This window comes from Doryrhamphus excisus, chromosome 7 (assembly GCF_030265055.1).
Source record: "Doryrhamphus excisus isolate RoL2022-K1 chromosome 7, RoL_Dexc_1.0, whole genome shotgun sequence".
Classification (NCBI taxonomy): domain Eukaryota; kingdom Metazoa; phylum Chordata; class Actinopteri; order Syngnathiformes; family Syngnathidae; genus Doryrhamphus; species Doryrhamphus excisus.
Window position 1 is genome coordinate 17,671,053 of NC_080472.1, and position 18,909 is coordinate 17,689,961.

Below are 18,909 nucleotides of genomic sequence, written 5' to 3' on the forward strand. Positions count from 1 at the left end.
AGAACGTATAATTAGTTTTTCTTTTGCTAAATTGTGCCAAAATATCTGTCAAAAACAATATTATGTTGGTTTATAATATCATATAATATAATCTATGGTAATTGTAATGGTTTAATTTCATTTGAGCATGCATCAGATTACAATTGAATGCATCACATAATCAGTTCACAGTTCCACATGTCCAAAAGGAGTAGGAAGAAGCAAAGCTTATTAAATCCTACCCCTCCATCTGGTACTTTTACAATCAGTAACTGTTACATTTGTTCACTTCCTGCTTTCCTAATATAGTTTAAGTTTTTTTTTGTTTATTTTTTATTTAATTATATTTTTGTCACGTACCGAAGTACGAGGTGATATGACCATACAATGACATAATGGGTACCTAGTTTCAACAGATAATTATTAAGACATTAAATGAAATGATTGTTATTAATACTTTAGTTTTTTTCAAATACTAGTTGGAGTAGTAGTATGTAAAATATTATTAAAAATAAGTTATAAAATGATCACAATTAATATTACTATCATGACTATTGATATGACTATTATTATTAGGTTTTGTAGGATTGGTACTAATAGTAGTATGATGAGTATTGTTATTAAATTCAATCAATATATTGTTAGTAGTACATGTATTGTGTTTTATTCTAGCAGTTATCCCTTTTGTACTTCCTGATTGAATTATTGCAATATCATGTTTAGTCTGTAAATTCTTTGTTTGTAAACACAGCAACAATACACCATACAACTGCTTTTCCTCTGTGGCGCGCAAGCAGCCACATGACACCCGTATAAAGTTATTGTGATATGGAAATCCAGCAAGACATCTGACATTTCCTGTTATCATCTGCTGATGCTGTTTGTGTGTTATGTAGCATCCTGTCATCATCTGCCGTATTACTTAGCGTAGCCGCTCGCTTTCAGCAGCACTCGAGCTGACTTCATGTCAAAGTAGGTGTGTCACGGTTACGTACCTGTCCATACCAGTTATATTCCAGCATTGTGTCCAAATGAAGCCAAAACATGCACCCGGCTAGACTTGTTATCACTTGAAGGTGAAGGTACGCGCAAAAATAGAATAAAAGTTTTGTCCCGGGTGGAATTGTCAGGACTTTTTTTTTTTTTTTTTGTAGGGTGGGGGGTTCGTACATGTACACATGCACTGGCGAGCTCTGATTGGCAAGACTCGTACCCGTAGAATGTGGGCACTCCCAGAGCTTCTGACCTGTTGATAATAAACCTGAACCCATTATTTTGAGTCAATGAATTGAAAGAAATAGGGCGAAGGAATGAAAGCCGCAGGGCCAATTAACGGCATTCTTGGATGTATTACACGCTAGCTGGCGTAGCTCAAGGCGGAGCACTTTTTTTTTTTTTTTCTTTTTTGCGCCTTTTGTCTTTATCCCCTCTGTTATTCATTAATTATTCCGAGCGGGGGTCATGGGTCACGTGCCTAATTGCGCAAACATGACACTGACACTTTTGACTGTGCACCTTGGATGGTGACGTTTATGCAAATGACATCCTAGAAATGATAAAAGTGATGGTTTTATTTCATTTGAACATGCATCAGATTACAATTGAATGCATCACATAATCAGTTCACAGTTCCACATGTCCAAAAGGAGTAGGAAGAAGCAAAGCTTATTAAATCATACCCCTCCATCTGGTACTTTTACAATCAGTAACTGTTACATTTGTTCACTTCCTGCTTTCCTAATATGGTGAACTTTTTTTTTTTTTTTTTTTTTTTGGTCCCGTACCAAAGTACGAGGTGATATGACCATACAATGACATAATGGGTACCATAGTAAGTGTCAATATAGTTTTATATATATATATATATATATATATATATATATATATATATAGCACATCATGACTGGTTGAAGACTCTTCATCCTTGTATTTAGCAAACATCAACTGCTTGTATTGTTTCTTGAATTGGCTCATCGTTGTGCATTGTTTGAGGTCCTTACTCAATCCATTCCATAGTTTGATTCCACATACTGAAATGCTATGGCTTTTTAACGTAGTCCTAGCATAGTAACAACAAGTGTTTCAAATGTAGTTCTTCCCTGAGATCATATTTCTCCTCTCTTGTAGAGAAGTATTGGATGACATTTTTAGGTAATTGTTATTATATTGATTGTTGGTTAAATCTTTTATTGATGTGATATGATAATACTATGTATGTCTCATTGTCTTTCATTCAATGCTTTAGTTTATTTAGAACTTGCCTACATCAAGTTGACACGATTCAGCATGTCCTGAAAGAAGTTCATGTGGCTCCATTGTGGGTTATTTTGCATGTGTAATCAAAAGAAAACCTGAGAAAATTCATGAAATAAGTCATGGCAAAACATGAAGGTGGTGTCCATGTTGGTAAAACTATAAAAACATGTTTTGTGTTCACGTTTTTGGCTTTCTGGAACAGATGTGGATGTGGAAAATTTACGTTTTTTTATGATAAAAAAAAATGTTTTGGTTGGAGTACATTTTGTCAGAGCTTGTGGGATGGATTAATGATGATAACCAAGGCGGTAGCTGTCCAGTGCCCTGTTACCTCACTAAAAGTTGTACACCTGGGAGAAGCCCTTAAATGCACCCAAATTAACACATTTTCTGTCGATAGGCCATCGTTTCCACATCAACAGGTTCCCATAACTGCACTGAGGAGTTTGTGCCACTGGATTTTTCACAGTCTGAATCACTTTTAACGGGCCATTGGCAACGCATTGCTCACTTTAGGGTAAACGTGGATGACTGTGAGTCACATCAGCAGGAATAGAAGCGAGCCTAAGTGGCATTTTTTATCGTTGGCACTGCTCTTTGACCTTTTTGCCGTCTTTCAAAAAAAAAAAAAAAACGACGGTCAAACGGGGACGAGCAGGAAACAAAGAAAATTCAATTTACCCAAGCGATAACAGAGATGTAATCGGATTAGGAAAAATATGATGGCAATTCCACTTTAATGTGATTACAAAGTAGACGACATAGTGTGGTTCAATTCCGCCTAAGACTTTTTTGATTCTGTTCGTCTCGCCCATGAATGCGAGCGGTTGTGTCGGGGCGCATTTATGCTAGCTTTGATTTTGGGAATCGTCAAAGGAACTTCCTGTATTACATAACTGCAAAATATCAAACTTAGCACTCATATCACATAAATAAAAATACCGGAATTGGTTTCAAATGGAATTAACTCTGCTAATTTAGATTTGGAATTCGGCGACAGGAAGTTAAAAGATGGAAGCTGTCATCATTGCTAATGCTTGCGGTGCGGAACACTCATTTCTGGTGCCAACAACAAAACATAAGCATTCAAACTTATTGTAACATGTTCGTGGCAATCGGAGGTAAACATAGCACATGTCATCCTCACGATTGTTTTTTTATTTTCTAGTTTAGTTTCATTTATTTTTGACATCTTTGCTAATTCTGGTTGCAGCAGAATAATGTGTTTATTTTGTGATTTTGTTTTTTTTGGGGGGGGGGATTTTTTTCTCCAACAAAAGTAGGTAAAAGGGATATTAGGTATTCGGATTAATTGGATTTACATTATTTTTTATGGGAAAATTTGCTTTGGTTTAAGTCCATTTTGGTTTGGACCTTCTGGAATGGATTAATGACGTTAACCAAGGCACCACTGTATTAATACAGAATGGTATTAATACAGAATTAATACAGAATGTACAACTTTTAGTGAGGTAACAGGCCACTGGACAGCCACCACCTTTCATAATACAGTGGAACCTTGGTTATCATCATTAATCCATCCCAAGAGCTCTGACAAAATGTACTCTAACCAAATAATGTTTTTTAATCATAAAAAAACATAAATTTTTCACATCCACATCTGTTCCAGAAAGCCAAAAACGTGAATGGCGTTAAAGTGCTTTGGGATACATGCTAGCATACATGGAATACAGCTCAAAATACTCTAATTATTAGACAAATGGTCAATGACTTATGGACAATTGGATTCTAAGTCCCACCCTGCAAAGACGTTTTTGCTTGATGGCGGCCTTTCAACTAATCTCGCTGTTCCAGGAAGTTGTATACCAAATTTTGTGATGATTCAAAGGAACGCTTGAGCACAAGTGACATAAAACACCCTCGACCAGTGGTTCTCCATTCTTTTTTCACACCCCTTTTTCACCTACTCTTAAGAACTTGTAATATTGGTGTATATTGTCTGTACAAACCACTGTATGAGATGCTGGCACCAGCATCGTTCAAGCATGAAGACACTAACAAAGCCAACCTGGAACTACTTTTATGAGTACTGGCCTCCGACACCTCACTACAACACCCAAGGGGGGCCTGTCCCAGTATTTAAGCAGCACTGCTTAGACTAAACACCCTGTGTCCTCGTTTTATATTTGGGTCAATACAGGACGTTGTCCATTTAGTTATTAATATAGCTTGACTAAACTGGATGTAAACGCGTCTGCCAATGCTTCCGTCTCTTCCCAGAGGAAGGGCACATCAGGTCACAAGCTCATCCTATCCGTCCTCTTTTGTCCCTCCAATCCTTTCTGGATGTGTCCTTCTTCAAAGGAGGGATCCAGTGTAGCACCTCTGGCCGTGGGCAACCCCAAAAAGGTTAGCTCCCAGGGCCACGTCTGCGTGTCCTTGCCGAACGAAACACCGTCCCACTCTGACCTCCCTTAATTGTGCGTGAAGCTTATCGCGACCGCTCATCTTGTCTCCTTGGTGGACACAGACGCGAAGATAGCATCACGGCGTAGTCACAAGGCCAAAAAACACCAACCTGTTTATGGTTGATTTTATTTTCATCATAAACATCACCTGTTTATACTCGGACAATTCAACAACTTGGTATTAATCATAAATCTGTCACTAGATTTTAACCAATTTTTAATCCACATTTGTATCACTTAAAATGCATCTAACCAAATTTCCTGAATGTTTTGCAGAAATTTGATCCTGTCACACTCGGCTAAACTGCGACCTCAAACAGTACATGACTGTATCCACACATGCAATATACAGCAATTGTTTTCAATCACACAGGGCTCATAAACACACACAAACACACTGGGGGGGGGCCTGAATGCCAATTATGTGAATCTTGTACCCCCCTGCTTTGAGCTTATCTAGCCTCCAGGGAGACCTCCGGCCCACTGCCCACCCTCCCACGTCAACACACAACTCCGAACCCAGCATGGAACAACACACCGTCCCTGATGGTCCACTTCACCGCCACCACCGCCGACACCATTTACGACTCCTGGCATTGTACCTTTTCACCCCCCCCAACCCCCTTTTGAATCCTATTAGTCTGTGAGCATAGTTTAACTGAAAAAGACTGTCGACTTCAACTCAATTAGGCCTAATAGGATTAGGACGCTGGTATGGGCCGTGAGTTTTCCAATCGGAATGGAATTTTTTTATTTTTTTTTTTTGACCAACACCTGCACCATCTATGGAATTAATGTCACCAAAAGCTACAGAGGATGCAGAAGGCCTTGACCGTGCCCACCGTGGAGCTGGAATGCAGCCATTGTCATTGAACGCATCATCACTTTCATCATATCATCATATATCCTGCCCGTATTTGTTACTCCTGTATTTATTTATGAATTCTTTATTACAAAAGAAGTTTACAAACTCTATTAATTTACAATTACACATTTATATCATTTTCTCCCAATTAGAGCATGGTAATCTGGTACAAACCATCAGTACATTCTGTTTCTTTTTGGACATGCTGATTTGTGCAAGTGTAAACATTGTAAATGTGTGGCAAAAAGTTTACATGTTTATAGGAATAATACAAATAATACTATATTTCCGTCGCCATTTTATAAGATTTAAAAACACTACTATAATAATAAATAATAACTCGAAAATAGGCCCGAGTGGTTAGTACGCAGGCCTCACAGCTAGGAGACCCGAGTTCAATTCCACCCTCGGCCATCTCTGTGTGGAGTTTGCATGTTCTCCCCTTGCATGTGTGGGTTTTCTCCGGGTACTCCGGTTTCCTCCCACATTCCATACATGCTAGGTTAATTGGCGACTCCAAATTGTCCATAGGTATGAATGTGAGTGTGAATGGTTGTTTGTCTATATGTGCCCTGTGATTGGCTGGCCACCAGTCCAGGGTGTACCCCGCCTGGGATAGGCTCCAGCACCCCCCGCGACCCTTGTGAGGATAAGCGGTAAAAAATTAATGAATGAATGAACTCGAAAATAACTAGGAGAGCACAATATACCCCACAGTACACAGTATACTCCACCAAGCACTATACATGCTAATGTTAGCATGCTAACACCTAACATGATAGGGCTAAGTGTTTATATAATAGTCTACTTATATACTAAATGACTAAAAATTCTTCTATGATCATGTGAACATGCTAGCAATGCTAACATGTTAACATTAGCATGCTTACACCATTACAGTGTTAAGTTTATATATCTGGCAACATAAGTGACTACCTTGGTAATAGTGTCAGGGCTGTATGAGTGCTGTCAGCACTGGGGAAGCTGTGGTTCAATGTCAGGAAATTCCAACATGCAAATTGACGTTCTGAAGCAGAACTGGCCCAAAACACCTCCAAGGTGATGTGCCAGTAAAGGTGAAGATGATTGGGTGGAGCATTCCCAGACCTGAAAATGAGCACCTGTTGGGCATCCTCAAGCAGAAGGAAGGAAGGTGGACCGAATTCCATGCCCAAGAGCATTAAGGCAGTGCTAGATGACTATCGACACACGGTTAGGACATGTTAACTGTCAGATGTACTCGCTCACTTTGTGTTGACTCAATTTAGGCTATACACTGACTACTCTAAAGTATATCTATCATGATGAAATGTCAGGTCTAATCACCAGGTTCAGGATAATGACATCAAAAGCATCATTTAATATCTCATATGTGTCTTTAGCTTCCATGCCTATGGGTGCTTCAGAATGTTATCGGTCCCCTTTAGCTACTAATCACCATTCTTCCCAGGGGTGTCATAGGGAGTCTCATACCAACACCTCACAACATCTTTCACTCCCGGAGGTCTCTCCGTGTGTCTGGACACTGTGAATAGCTATCTTGGTGGCCTTGAATCGCCCCCACAGACCACCCCACCACCATACCCATAAGGGATTATGATATGTTTTTATCCAGAAGCAGTTTTGTTTTGGTTTGAAGCGGCCACTTTAGGAAAAGTCAGGGGTCAGGAACAAAGACACATGTCCGAACCCTACTATAGTAAATGTCATTTCATTTCAGGAGAAATTACATTATGTTGCTTTATCTACACTTTTCTTTTTATAGAAGTGAGTTAAAAGAACAGTAAGGTTGTTGTGGTCCCTCACCCCTCCCACCCCTCCAGCATACAGCGGACAAGACAGTTTACGCTTCATTTCATTAACTAATTTAATTTATAGTGAACTGCTCTGCCAAAGGTCAAAAACCACCGAGGTGAAGTCACTTTGTTGTAGTTTTTGCACAGTAAACATATAACATGTACCTGTTGATTATTGTTAGCATGTGCAATAATAATAATAATTATCATTATTATTATTTTGACTACTTTTATATTTCCTGCACCACCTGAGTCACTGCACAATGCGCCTCCATTCATTCATTCGTTCTGGTTCAGATAGTCCAGTCAAGCCCAGGCACTCAGCCAGTCCAGATGGGTGGTCCGAACTAGTCCTGCATGTTGCGCAATCGTGCATTTGGTTCTGTAGTGCTAAAAAAAAAAAAACGTCCTGGCTGAACCCTCGTCCTCACATCATGTAGTTTACTTTGGTTTGTTGTTGTTGTTGGTACGGTACAGTGGTTGGAGTCGTTGGGATCCCGGTTGGTCCCACGGCACGCCTGCTTCCCACCATGACCTACAGGCTCCGCCATGCATGTTAGTGATACACAGGACCGGGTTCTCACAAGAACTTAGATGTAGGATTACATGCAAAACGTGACACTTTGAAGGTATTGGCAAGAAAACTGATTTATTTGAGTTGTTGTTTTTGTTTTTGGAATGCATTATGTCAGGATTGGGGAATTGTGTTGTCCCCTTTCAAGGTCCATCTTGGTTTTTCTAAAGTCCTCCAATGACCACGCTAACTCAAATGACTCAAAAGTTATTATTATACAATACCAGTCCAAATTTTAGAGAGACTCATGTTATTCAATGGGAATGTCAGGCACTTTTATTGCAAATGTTGATGGGAAATCAATGCAGACGCCAACTTCAAGCTAGCAAAAGTGGGAAAATAAACATTTTCATGGACATCTATATTTGTACATTTGGGGGAATTTTTGATAGCGTTAATATGAGGTTTTATTAGGTTTTAAAAATGCCTGACGGCCCATTTGAAACACTCTTGTGGGCTATACATGGCCCATGGGCCGCAGGTTATCTATCCCTGCATTATTATTATTATACTATTTGCATCCCAGTTTGCACAAAATAGGCTTACATATATGTATGAGTTCCTACTGAATTATAAAAAGTTGTTATTTTAGGGGTTTTAGCAATATATTTAGACATTTGAATATCATTTCTATGCTGCCTACAACCACGAGGGGGCATCTTCGTATGCTATCTGCAGCCGTTCTTCTGTACCCAACGTTTCTCTCCAAGTGACATCTATAAAATATCAGATTAACATCCAAGAGGCTCCATTTCCAAGCACATTCTCAGCAAACCTCTCATCCTTTTGAAAGGGCCAGCTTGTACCTCCAGGCTGATAGCCTCTCTCACACTCAAACGCACACACACACACACACACACACACACACATTGACCTGAGCAACTTTAACACATGAAAGACCTCCTACAAAAGCCAAACGCATCGCGCAACAATGCTTTGAAGTCTATCAGTCCCCCATCTAACGTCGGGGATGTTTTCTCTTCCTTCTCCTTGATTCATATCGGCCTTGTGGATTTCGATTTATTCCCTTCTCGCTGTTGTCAATCTGGGGAGTCGTTTGGTGTTGCCAAATTCAGACTCCTACACTTTGTAAAGAACGTGAGAAAAATGATTTAATTAATTCATTTTCTACTGCTTATCCTCACAAGGGTTGCGGGGGGTGCTGGAGCCTATCCCAACTGTCTGGTACATCCTGGACTGGTGGCCAGCCAATCACAGGGCACATATAGACAAACAACCATTCACACTCACATTCATACCTATGGACAATTTGGAGTCGCCAATTAACCTAGCATGTTTTTGGAATGTGGGAGGAAACCCTAGGATGGAATCGAAGTCTCCGAGCTGTGAGGCCTGCACGCTAACCACCGTGCAGCTCCACTATTTAATTCATTTTCTCTCATTTTCCAGAACATGTCTTGTGTTTCCAAATGCTAATGTTAACAGGCATGGCTAAAAATGGTACTAGTGATGTTAAATGTCCATCTGTGTCATTTCATTGGTTATTTACAGTCGTCGCTCGTTTATTACGGTTAATTGGTGACAAACTGTTTACTGGCGCTAACGAGTTACCTCCAATTTATTTGTATTGTATTGTAACAAAAGGGTGTCAAACAGATTCGGTAAGAAGGACTAAGTAAGAAGCCAAAAACATACCACTTCCACACGGAATGGGAGGAGAACTTATTTTCACTGTGGCTGACATTACATGCAGTGTTAAGATAATGTTATGGAAGGTAATGTATCATTATATAACATTACTGACACCTAGTGATCATATGACTTTTATTATTTTTGACGAATAATAAGCCATAGTTTGAGAGCGATGTGAGTGAGAGAGCGAACTGCGAAGATGACTCCATAAAATGTGTTGTTATTATGTACTGTAGCCTGGTCGTTTGCTAATTATATACCGGTATACTGGACGTGCAGTGGCACACCTACCTTCCATGTGTTTTGGGAGCGGTACAAAGCATGAGCTTGTACTCCGCCACCATAAGGATAAGGATACTGAGGCCGGAAGCAATGCCGTGTGTTACAGAACTGAATCCAGCTACGTGGCTGCAGTCCAGAGTCCCATAAATCCTGTTTGTCATCTCTCTGATGCATCATCCATCGCTCATCTGTGCCGAATGGGAACATCTCTTCACAATCTGTGAATTAAATGCAATACTTTATTAATACATCCTGAATCAGGACTTGGAGTGTCTAATCTGCTTTACCTTCAATCAACTCAGGGACAGTATCAGCGTGGGAGATCAAAAGGGAAAAAAAAACACGTCACAGTTTGATTTGTGGGGGTTTTAAGTCCAATAATTCAATTTGCATCCCAGAGTGTGTGGCTGCATCGATTGGATTATACTAACAGGACAGAAATAACAAGAAACACGCAACAGGACGGGATTTAACATGGATCACTTGATCAGTTTGAATGGCGGAGTCGGGTTTTAGACTTGTTCAGGACTTGAACCATCTTTATGTGTCTTTCCGTTACCATAAATATCGTTTATGTCTGGAAGGCCTTTCTTCCGCCTGTCACCAGCATTGCAAGAATACCTCCGCCAGGCAATGTATGTCTTAAAATAATGGCATCACTTTCAGAAAATGTCCATCTCGCCGCATTCCCGTCGGAATGTTTTACGTCGGGACAACAACACTTGTGCTTTGTCTGTGCGTGTGTAAGCGCCTCGACACACCAAGAATATATCCCATTATTCCTTGGCCATGCTACCCAGGAGAAAGCTTTCCAACCCGGACAGCATCAGAGCAAGAGCCCTGAGGTGTTCCTGCCTCCAGCGTAATTGGCTATCATTAGCTGGCGTGCTCCATTTCCAATTGGCTGCAGAATGGTTTTACAACGCCGACACATTGTCCTTTGCTTGAGATGCCACGCTTTTATTATCTCATATGTTGTTTTATCCAGCTGTGATACTCAAGGCTTCCTGTTGCTCTGTAGATGACGTAGACAGATAACCGAAGGCCTCCAGGCTCAGGTGGAAGGTGCGAGACCTCTTACGGTGCTTCCGTAGCATCCTGAGGGCATCGCTTCTCTTTGACGAGCAGTAGCTCCTTAAAAACAGCACTCCTGTCCAAAAGAGGTTTTCTGACTATTTTTTGTGCAGTAGGTCCTCAAAAACATCAAATCATCATTCATTTGTGTTTTTGTTAAGTCCTCAAAAACAGCAGAATGCTCCTACAATGTAGAGGATCTTTGACTAGTGTTTTTGCAGTATGGCTTTAAAATCAGCATAGCAGTCCCGCAATACAGAGGATCTTTGGCTGGCAGTACGTCCTTAAAAACAGTGTTAGGACAGTGGTAGATCCTCAAAAACAGCAGAGTTCTCCTACAGTATACATGATCTTTGAATGGTGTTTTGCAGTGTGTTTAAAAACAATACAGAGGATCTTTGACTTGCATTAGGTCCTTAAAAACAGTGTTTGTGGTAGATCCTCAAAAACAGCAGAGTTCTCCTACAGTATACATGATCTTTGAATAGTGTTTTTGTAGTGTGTTTATAAACAATACAGAGGATCTTTGACTGGCAGTAGGCCCTTAAAAACAGTGTTTGTGGTAGATCCTCAAAAACAGCAGAGATCTCCTACAGTATACATGATCTTTGAATAGTGTTTTTGCAGTGTGTTTAAAAACAATACAGAGGATCTTTGATTTGCATTAGGTCCTTAAAAACAGTGTTTGCCATAGATCCTCAAAAACAGCAGAGTTCTCCTACAGTGTACATGATCTTTGAATAGTGTTTTTGTAGTGTGTTTAAAAACAATACAGAGGATCTTTGACTTGCATTAGGTCCTTAAAAACAGTGTTTGTGGTAGCTCCTCAAAAACAGCAGAGATCTCCTTATTTTATTGAAGATCCTTGACTGGCATTTTTGTGGGAGGTCCTTAAAAACAAATGTGCACACCAGTGATACAGATAATTATTCATTTGCGATTTGCAGTAAATTCTCAAAAACATCAGCGTGCTCCTACAATGTAGAGGATCTTTGACTAGTGTTTTTGTAGTATGGCTTTAAAATCAGCAGAGCAGTCCCACAATACAGAGCATCTTGGTGGCAGTCGGTCCTTAAAAACAGCGTTTGTGGTAGATCCTCAAAAACAGCAGAATGCTCCTATAGTATAGAGGATCTTTGAATAGTGTTTTTGTAGTGTGTTTAAAAACAATACAAAGGATCTTTGACTGGCAGTACGTCCTTAAAAACAGTGTTTGTGGTAGATCCTCAAAAAGAGCAGAATGGTCCTGTAGTATAGAGGATCTTTGAATAGTGTTTTTGTAGTATGGCTTTAAAATCAGCATAGCAGTCCCGCAATACACGGAATCTATGACTGGCAGTACGTCCTTAAAAACAGTGTTTGTGGTAGATCCTCAAAAACAGCAGAGTTCTCCTTAGTTTATAGAAGATCCTTGACTGCCATTTTTGTAAGTGGTCCCTAAAAACAGCTGTGCACACCAGTGACATAGATAATTATTTGTTTGCGATTTGCAGTAAATCCTCAAAAACAGCAGAATGCTCCTTCAATGTAGAGGATCTTTGACTAGTGTTTTTGCAGTATGGCTTTAAAATCAGCATAGCAGTCCCGCAATACACGGAATCTATGACTGGCAGTACGTCCTTAAAAACAGTGTTTGTGGTAGATCCTCAAAAACAGCAGAGTTCTCCTCCAGTATACAGGATCTTTGAATAGTGTTTTTGCAGTCTGTTTAAAAACAATACAGAGGATCTTTGACTTGCATTAGGTCCTTAAAAACAGTGTTTGTCATAGATCCTCAAAAACAGCAGAGTTGTCTTTATTTTATAGATGATCTTTGACTGACATTTTTGTAGGAGGTTCTTAAAAACAGCTGTGCACACCAGTTATATAGATGATTATTCATTTGCGATTTGCAGTAAGTCCTCAAAAACAGCAGAATGCTTCTACAGTATTGAGGATATTTGAATAGTGTTTTTGCAGTGTGTTTTTAAAAACAATACAGAGGATCTTTGGCTGGCGGTAGGTCCTTAAAAACAGTGTTTGTGGTAGATCCTCAAAAACAGCAGAGTTGTTCTTATTTTATAGAAGATCTTTGACTGGCATTTTTGTAGGAGGTCCTTAAAAACATTTCATTTGGTCCTGAAGAGCAGCAGAGCGCACAAAGCTGAGTTAATAACTTTATTCCTTCTACTAGTTATGTCGTCCTCAAATGCTCTCCCACCCAAGTGGAGACAGGAAGTGAAGAGTATCATCGTGTCACAGATGACAACACACACACACACACACACACACAGCGTCTGCCTCATTAAAAGCTCTCCCCAAAGAACTTTTTTTTTTTTTTACATCTCTCCACTCATCATCACCTCCACTCCATCGTCCTCTCATCAAGGCTTCCGTAGCCCACTCGCTCTCATCCACACTTGTCTCGCCTTTGTTGTGGCGTACTCAAGCAGCTATTTACTTGCTTTCTTTTACCGCTAATTCCCTCTCTTTCGCTTAACGCAAGGCTTTTTATTCACTCTGACGTGAGTCAGTAAGCCAACATAATGGTGAGGGGGCACCGGCAGCCTCTATGGCCGTCGTTATGCTCATTATTATTGTATCCGTTTGGTGTGAAGAGCTTAGGTCACCCCTCTGGTCTTGTGTTTTTAAAGCGTTTTTGTCCGTGTCCTTGTTCTGATTCCATTCGCCTCCAAAGAATATGATGTGGCCTATTAAAGTTGCCGCTTAAGTGCTTTATATTCATGTTATGTCATCTGGTTGGCTTCCTTACGCATAATGAGCACATGGCTGCTGAAAAGGCGTAGGAGGCAGTAGGAAAGCCTTACAGGGAGATTTCTATTTCATACAAAGCAGCCATTGTTGTTGTATTTTGTTTGTTTGTTTGGTTTCCGCAGCACGGCGGTCGAGTGGTTAGCGCGCAGACCTCACAGCTTGGAGACCAGGGTTCAATTCCACCCTCTGTGCATGTTCTCCCCGTGCATGCGTGGGTTTTCTCCGGGTACTCCGGTTTCCTCCCACATTCCAAAAACATGCTAGGTTAATTTGCGACTCCAAATTGTCCATATGTATGAATGTGAGTGTGAATGGTTGTTTGTCTATATGTGCCCTGTGATTGGCTGGCCACCAGTCCAGGGTGTACCCCGCCTCTCGCCCGAAGACAGCTGGGATAGGCTCCAGCACCCCCCGCAACCCTTGTGAGGAAAAGCGGTAGAAAATGAATGAATGAATAAATGTTTGGTTTCCATTGGCTAATGGGGCAGCTATGTGCCAGCCCTATGAATTCTGCCCAGCAACAAGTGTGTCACATGACCAGGAAAAGTAATTTAACGGCATCTGCTATATAATATTTCAGCAAATCTTATCATAAAAACAAATATTCTGTATTCTTACATCATAATAAATGATGCAAAATATATAGAAATAATTTAATATCATATAAAGAAACAACATTTTCTCATTAGACTACAGCATTTATCTCTTTTATACTTTATTCTTGTGAAATTATTTATTTTTTTGGTTTTCTTGTTAAATTATATATTTAGAATGTGCTGCAGGCCCATGAAAAACAGTTTTGGGCCACAAGTGACCCTCAGGCTGCACTTTGGATACCCCTTCAGTGTTCAGGCGTCATTTTTTGTCTTCCGCAAAACGTTTTGCTCAGTCGGTAACCTTCATCCTCTTTCCTCCCCGTGGAAAACAACAAAAAGGATTGTTTTCCTGTGGACTTTTTTTGCACCAGTCAATCAGATCCATTTTGCGACTTCAAAGAGGCGTCCCAGGAAAAGGCTGCAGACCGTGGATGAGCATTCACTTTCACTTTTTGTCGGTTCAAGAGTGCGCGCCACCGCTGTGAGGAGGTTAGTGCATTTGGCCTTTGAAGTGGTGCCTCCGAGCAGACAATGTTTACATTCTTCCTGCACGTCACCCCAACAATACACGCCTCTCTCTCTCTCTCTCTCTCTCTCTAAGGATGCTGCCAACCACAGCAGCTTGGCTGTTGATGACATTATCCTAACTACACCAAGAACAATACATTGTTGTTGGATTGTGTCGTGCGGGCTTATCTTATATAATATTATAATAAATGTTTTTATTTTATTGCCATGGTTATGATGGTGAGAAGGTTTAGTTTAGTAGGAACATTTAAATATGCACAATTTACGAGAGCTTATTTAATCTTATTAATTTTGTTTTATTTGTTGTTTTATTAACTTTAAATTTTTGACTTTCTTTGTCATTTTATTGTATTTTTTGTCATTTTTGGCAACATTTTTGTATGGAAGTGGTCAGTTCCCCACGCATTCATTTATTTAATTTTAATTTTAGCAACCTTTGCAAAAATACATTAAAATGAGTGATATTTAGTATACCCAACCCATGAATGTATCTATTTGTTTATGTATTTATTTCATGTAAGTTGTAATCATGAGGAATAAATATATAATTTATTCATAATTTTTGAATTATTTTTGGTGCATGCGTATTACCGGCTGCCTCGTAGCTTGAACTATCCCATTATTATTGTTATTTATTTATTTATTTTTATATTTTTTTTTTGTTGTTGTTGCAGCACTTTGACTAGCAGACGTCATCTTCGTACCAACCACCAGATGGTGCTAAATCCCCTCCATGACTTGTCTTTGCGTGTTGTTTGGAATGTGGTTTCCTTCCCTTCCTGTTTGATGGTGTGACATAAATTCCTCGTGTGTGTATGACTTGGCAAATCAGGCATGACTCAGACATGAGTGATGGCCCCAGATTGCAAAACAAATACTGTGTGCCCAGTGCAAAAAAAAAAAAAAAAACATAAAATTAAAATCTGTGCTGCTGGACCCCATCAGTGATGCACGGTCAGGGGAAGCATCATAATGAAAATTGGTTTAAAAAAACACAAGATAAATATTCATATTTATTCATTCATTAATTTTCTACTGCTTATCCTCACAAGGGTCGCGGGGCGTGCTGGAGCCTATCCCAGCTGTCTTCGGGCGAGAGGCGGGGTACACCCTGGACTGGTGGCCAGCCAATCACAGGGCACATATAGACAAACAACCATTCACACTCACATTCATACCTATGGACAATTTGGAGTCGCCAATTAACCTAGCATGTTTTTGGAATGTGAGTGGAAACCGGAGAAAATCCACACATGCACGGGGAGAACATGCAAACTCCACACAGAGATGGCCGAGGGTGGAATTGAACTCGGGTGTCCTAGCTGTGAGGTCTGCGCACTAACCACTCGACCACCGTGCCCCTCCTTTAACTATTATAAATGTATATTTTCTTTATAATTCCAATTGTTTGTAATAGTTTCTTCAGTATAGAAATTGCTGAATTTGCACATTTCCTGATGGGGTTGAACCTACCATCTGAGTGCACTCCATTGAGTGCACTTGCATTTGCAGAAACATTCAACACTATGACTTCCTACAGCCTGTGTAATGTATTTAAGGGAAATGTGACATCACCATTATGATATATATAGAGATAGATTCAGCAACAAATCAATGCATGAATTTGACAAGATGGAGGCTTATATGTGTAACCAAGCTCAACAGAGGGCGATCCGACTTTTCAAACAAGGTATCAGAAACACTTTTCTTTAAGAATCTCTTATCCAAGCAGTGTGCCCACATTGCCTGCCAGTCTGCACGATTGGAGAAGTTTGCTTCAACGTATTGTAAATAAAATCAGGTGACTTAACATGAGGAAGTATAAGACGCTTGGGGAACTTTGAGGAGGAAGATTTTCCTGCTGTGTCATTCTGACCTTGCACAGCAAAAATAAATAGAAACCCTAGATATTCCCCTCACCTTGAACCAGTACTGCATGCTGATATCGATTATACTACTGGGGAGAATACTGTATATACCATTTGCCACATGATTGAATGGGATGAAACCCTCCAATAATAATAATGACACTATTGCCAATTACAATTTTTTTAAATATTTATGCTATTTTTGATTATATTTGTTGAAGATAATACAGTAGTGAATATAATATACAGTATAATATACAATACAGTATTTTTCCACCATGCATTATTATAGGCAAAGTAATCTAAGATTGAAAAGGTGAGTGTTACATAACAGCAGTTCATCTAATACATTTAATAAGCAGCATTGATGTATTGAAAAAATGATATTAATTACCTGTAGTTTTTGCAGGCTGGCTGACGGGTTTCTTCTGGACTTGAACCTAGTGTTTACGTTTTGTCACAAAGATGGGCAAGTGAAAGGGCCCAAGATTTAAACCCATGTGAGTTTCCTCTTTTCGGGCACCTTGGAGCTGGGTGCAAAGGGAAGTGACCCGTATTCTTGACCCAAATAGTGATGAGGATGATGACTCCGCCAAGTCATGGTGCCAGTTTGTTGTTTCCTTTGCACGAATCACATGTTTTAGTCGCGTTTTGTATGTTAGGGGCATCTCGTGATGGCACGACATGGTCCTCCAATCAATTCTGAGTCTCCTATGGTTGCCGGGTCGACAAAAGCAAGCTGGAAAAGCACTCGGAGAACACAGACCTCCGCCATAGTTCCCCCATATTGTGATTTATATTTAGACCCTTGATGAGGAAAACGGGCTGCACGGCGGATGAGTGGTTAATTCCACCCTCGGCCATCTCTGTGTGGAGTTTGCATGTTCTCCCCAGGTACCGGTTTCCTCCCACATTCCAAAAACATGCTAGGTTAATTAGCGACTCCAAATTGTCCATAGGTATGAATGTGAGTGTGAATGGTTGTTTGTCTATATCAGGGGTCGGCAACCTTTACTATGAAAAGAGCCATTTCACCCACTTGCCCACTAAAGAAAAATAGCCTGGAGCCGCAAAACGTTGTATGTTTAAAACAACATTGGAGGGAAAAAAAAAAAGACGAGTTGGAGTACTCTTGCTAGTACTGGAGATAAACTTTTGTTTTTAAATGAGCTCTAATTTATTTTTTAGAATCGTCAAATAACTCTTTAATAATCCTTAATAATAATTAATAACTCAAATAACTCAAAGTATTACTCATTTCCCTTCATGTTAACCTGTCAGAGAGAACTGGATAGCATCCTGTCTGCTCATTCAGTCACCAGTCAGAACTCAGTCAGGATGCATTCATGGTCTCACACAAAGTTGGATTTTTGTAAACTCATAACGAAGATGTGCATTTTCACCACTCGGGTGCTTAAAAAATATTCAAGCATTGCAAAGGGAGCCGCAACAAAGAAACTGGAGAGCCACATGCGGCTCTGGAGCCGCGGGTTGCTGACCCCTGGTCTATATGTACCTTGTCATTGGCTGGCCACCAGTCCAGAGTGTACCTCGCCTCTCACGTGAAGACAGCTGGGATAGGCTCCAGCGACCCTCGAGAAGATGAGCGGTAGAAAATGAATGAATGAATGAATGAAAACAAGACGTATGCCAAATTAAACTAAATGGAGAATGCACAAAAACTGAGGAAAAATTGTGGTGTACATTTTCGACATAAACCAAAAAAACATGCTAACCAGGGCAGACGTTAACCAAGGTTCCACTGTATCACTAAGCTGTGCATGGGTGTATTTTTCAAGTGCTTCTGCTCTAAAATAACACATTTTGTGAAGTGCACGTGAGAAGAAGGGGCATCTCCTCTGATCACTTTTTGGGCTTGATTGAACACTTCTCTCAGAGGCGAGACTGCCGGAAGAAAAGCGACTAATGAAGTGCCTTTCAATATGCACACACACACACACACACACACACATGCTCGTCTGTTTGTTCCTCATCGAGAGAGAGAGTGTGCTATTTTTATGGGCGATGGACGAGTGCCCATCCAGCCTCCTCCATATTGCTCCTTCATCAGCCGAACAAACACAATCAACACCAGTGGAGGATGACGACGTGCTCATGGTCGTCATTATGCAGAAGACGGTAGGACCGCCAAAGTCACATTGCTGTCAAAATTTGAAAGTCAAGCCTTTATTTTTTAGTACTGACAACAACATGCAACTGTATGGAGTCTCAATATAAACGGCAAGTTCATTTGC

The 18,909-nt window shown here is 40.2% G+C and overlaps 1 protein-coding gene across 3 annotated transcripts in view; it reads right to left on the reverse strand.

The window, feature by feature from the left end:
• The window catches only part of tfec (transcription factor EC), a 38,039-nt gene extending 20,951 nt beyond the window's left edge, over positions 1-17,088 (reverse strand). For 2 of the 3 annotated variants that reach the window (XM_058077312.1, XM_058077311.1), the window contains exons 1-2: positions 17,049-17,088; positions 9,844-10,052 (exon numbers count right to left, since the gene is read on the reverse strand). In XM_058077312.1, the coding sequence (XP_057933295.1) occupies positions 9,844-10,041 (198 nt within the window). In that variant the 5' untranslated portion in view covers positions 10,042-10,052; positions 17,049-17,088. Of the gene's footprint in view, positions 1-974; positions 1,056-9,843; positions 10,053-17,048 lie in introns of those variants that run through there. The other variant, XM_058077315.1, reaches the window with a different exon arrangement.
• Positions 17,089-18,909: the final 1,821 nt, after the last annotated feature.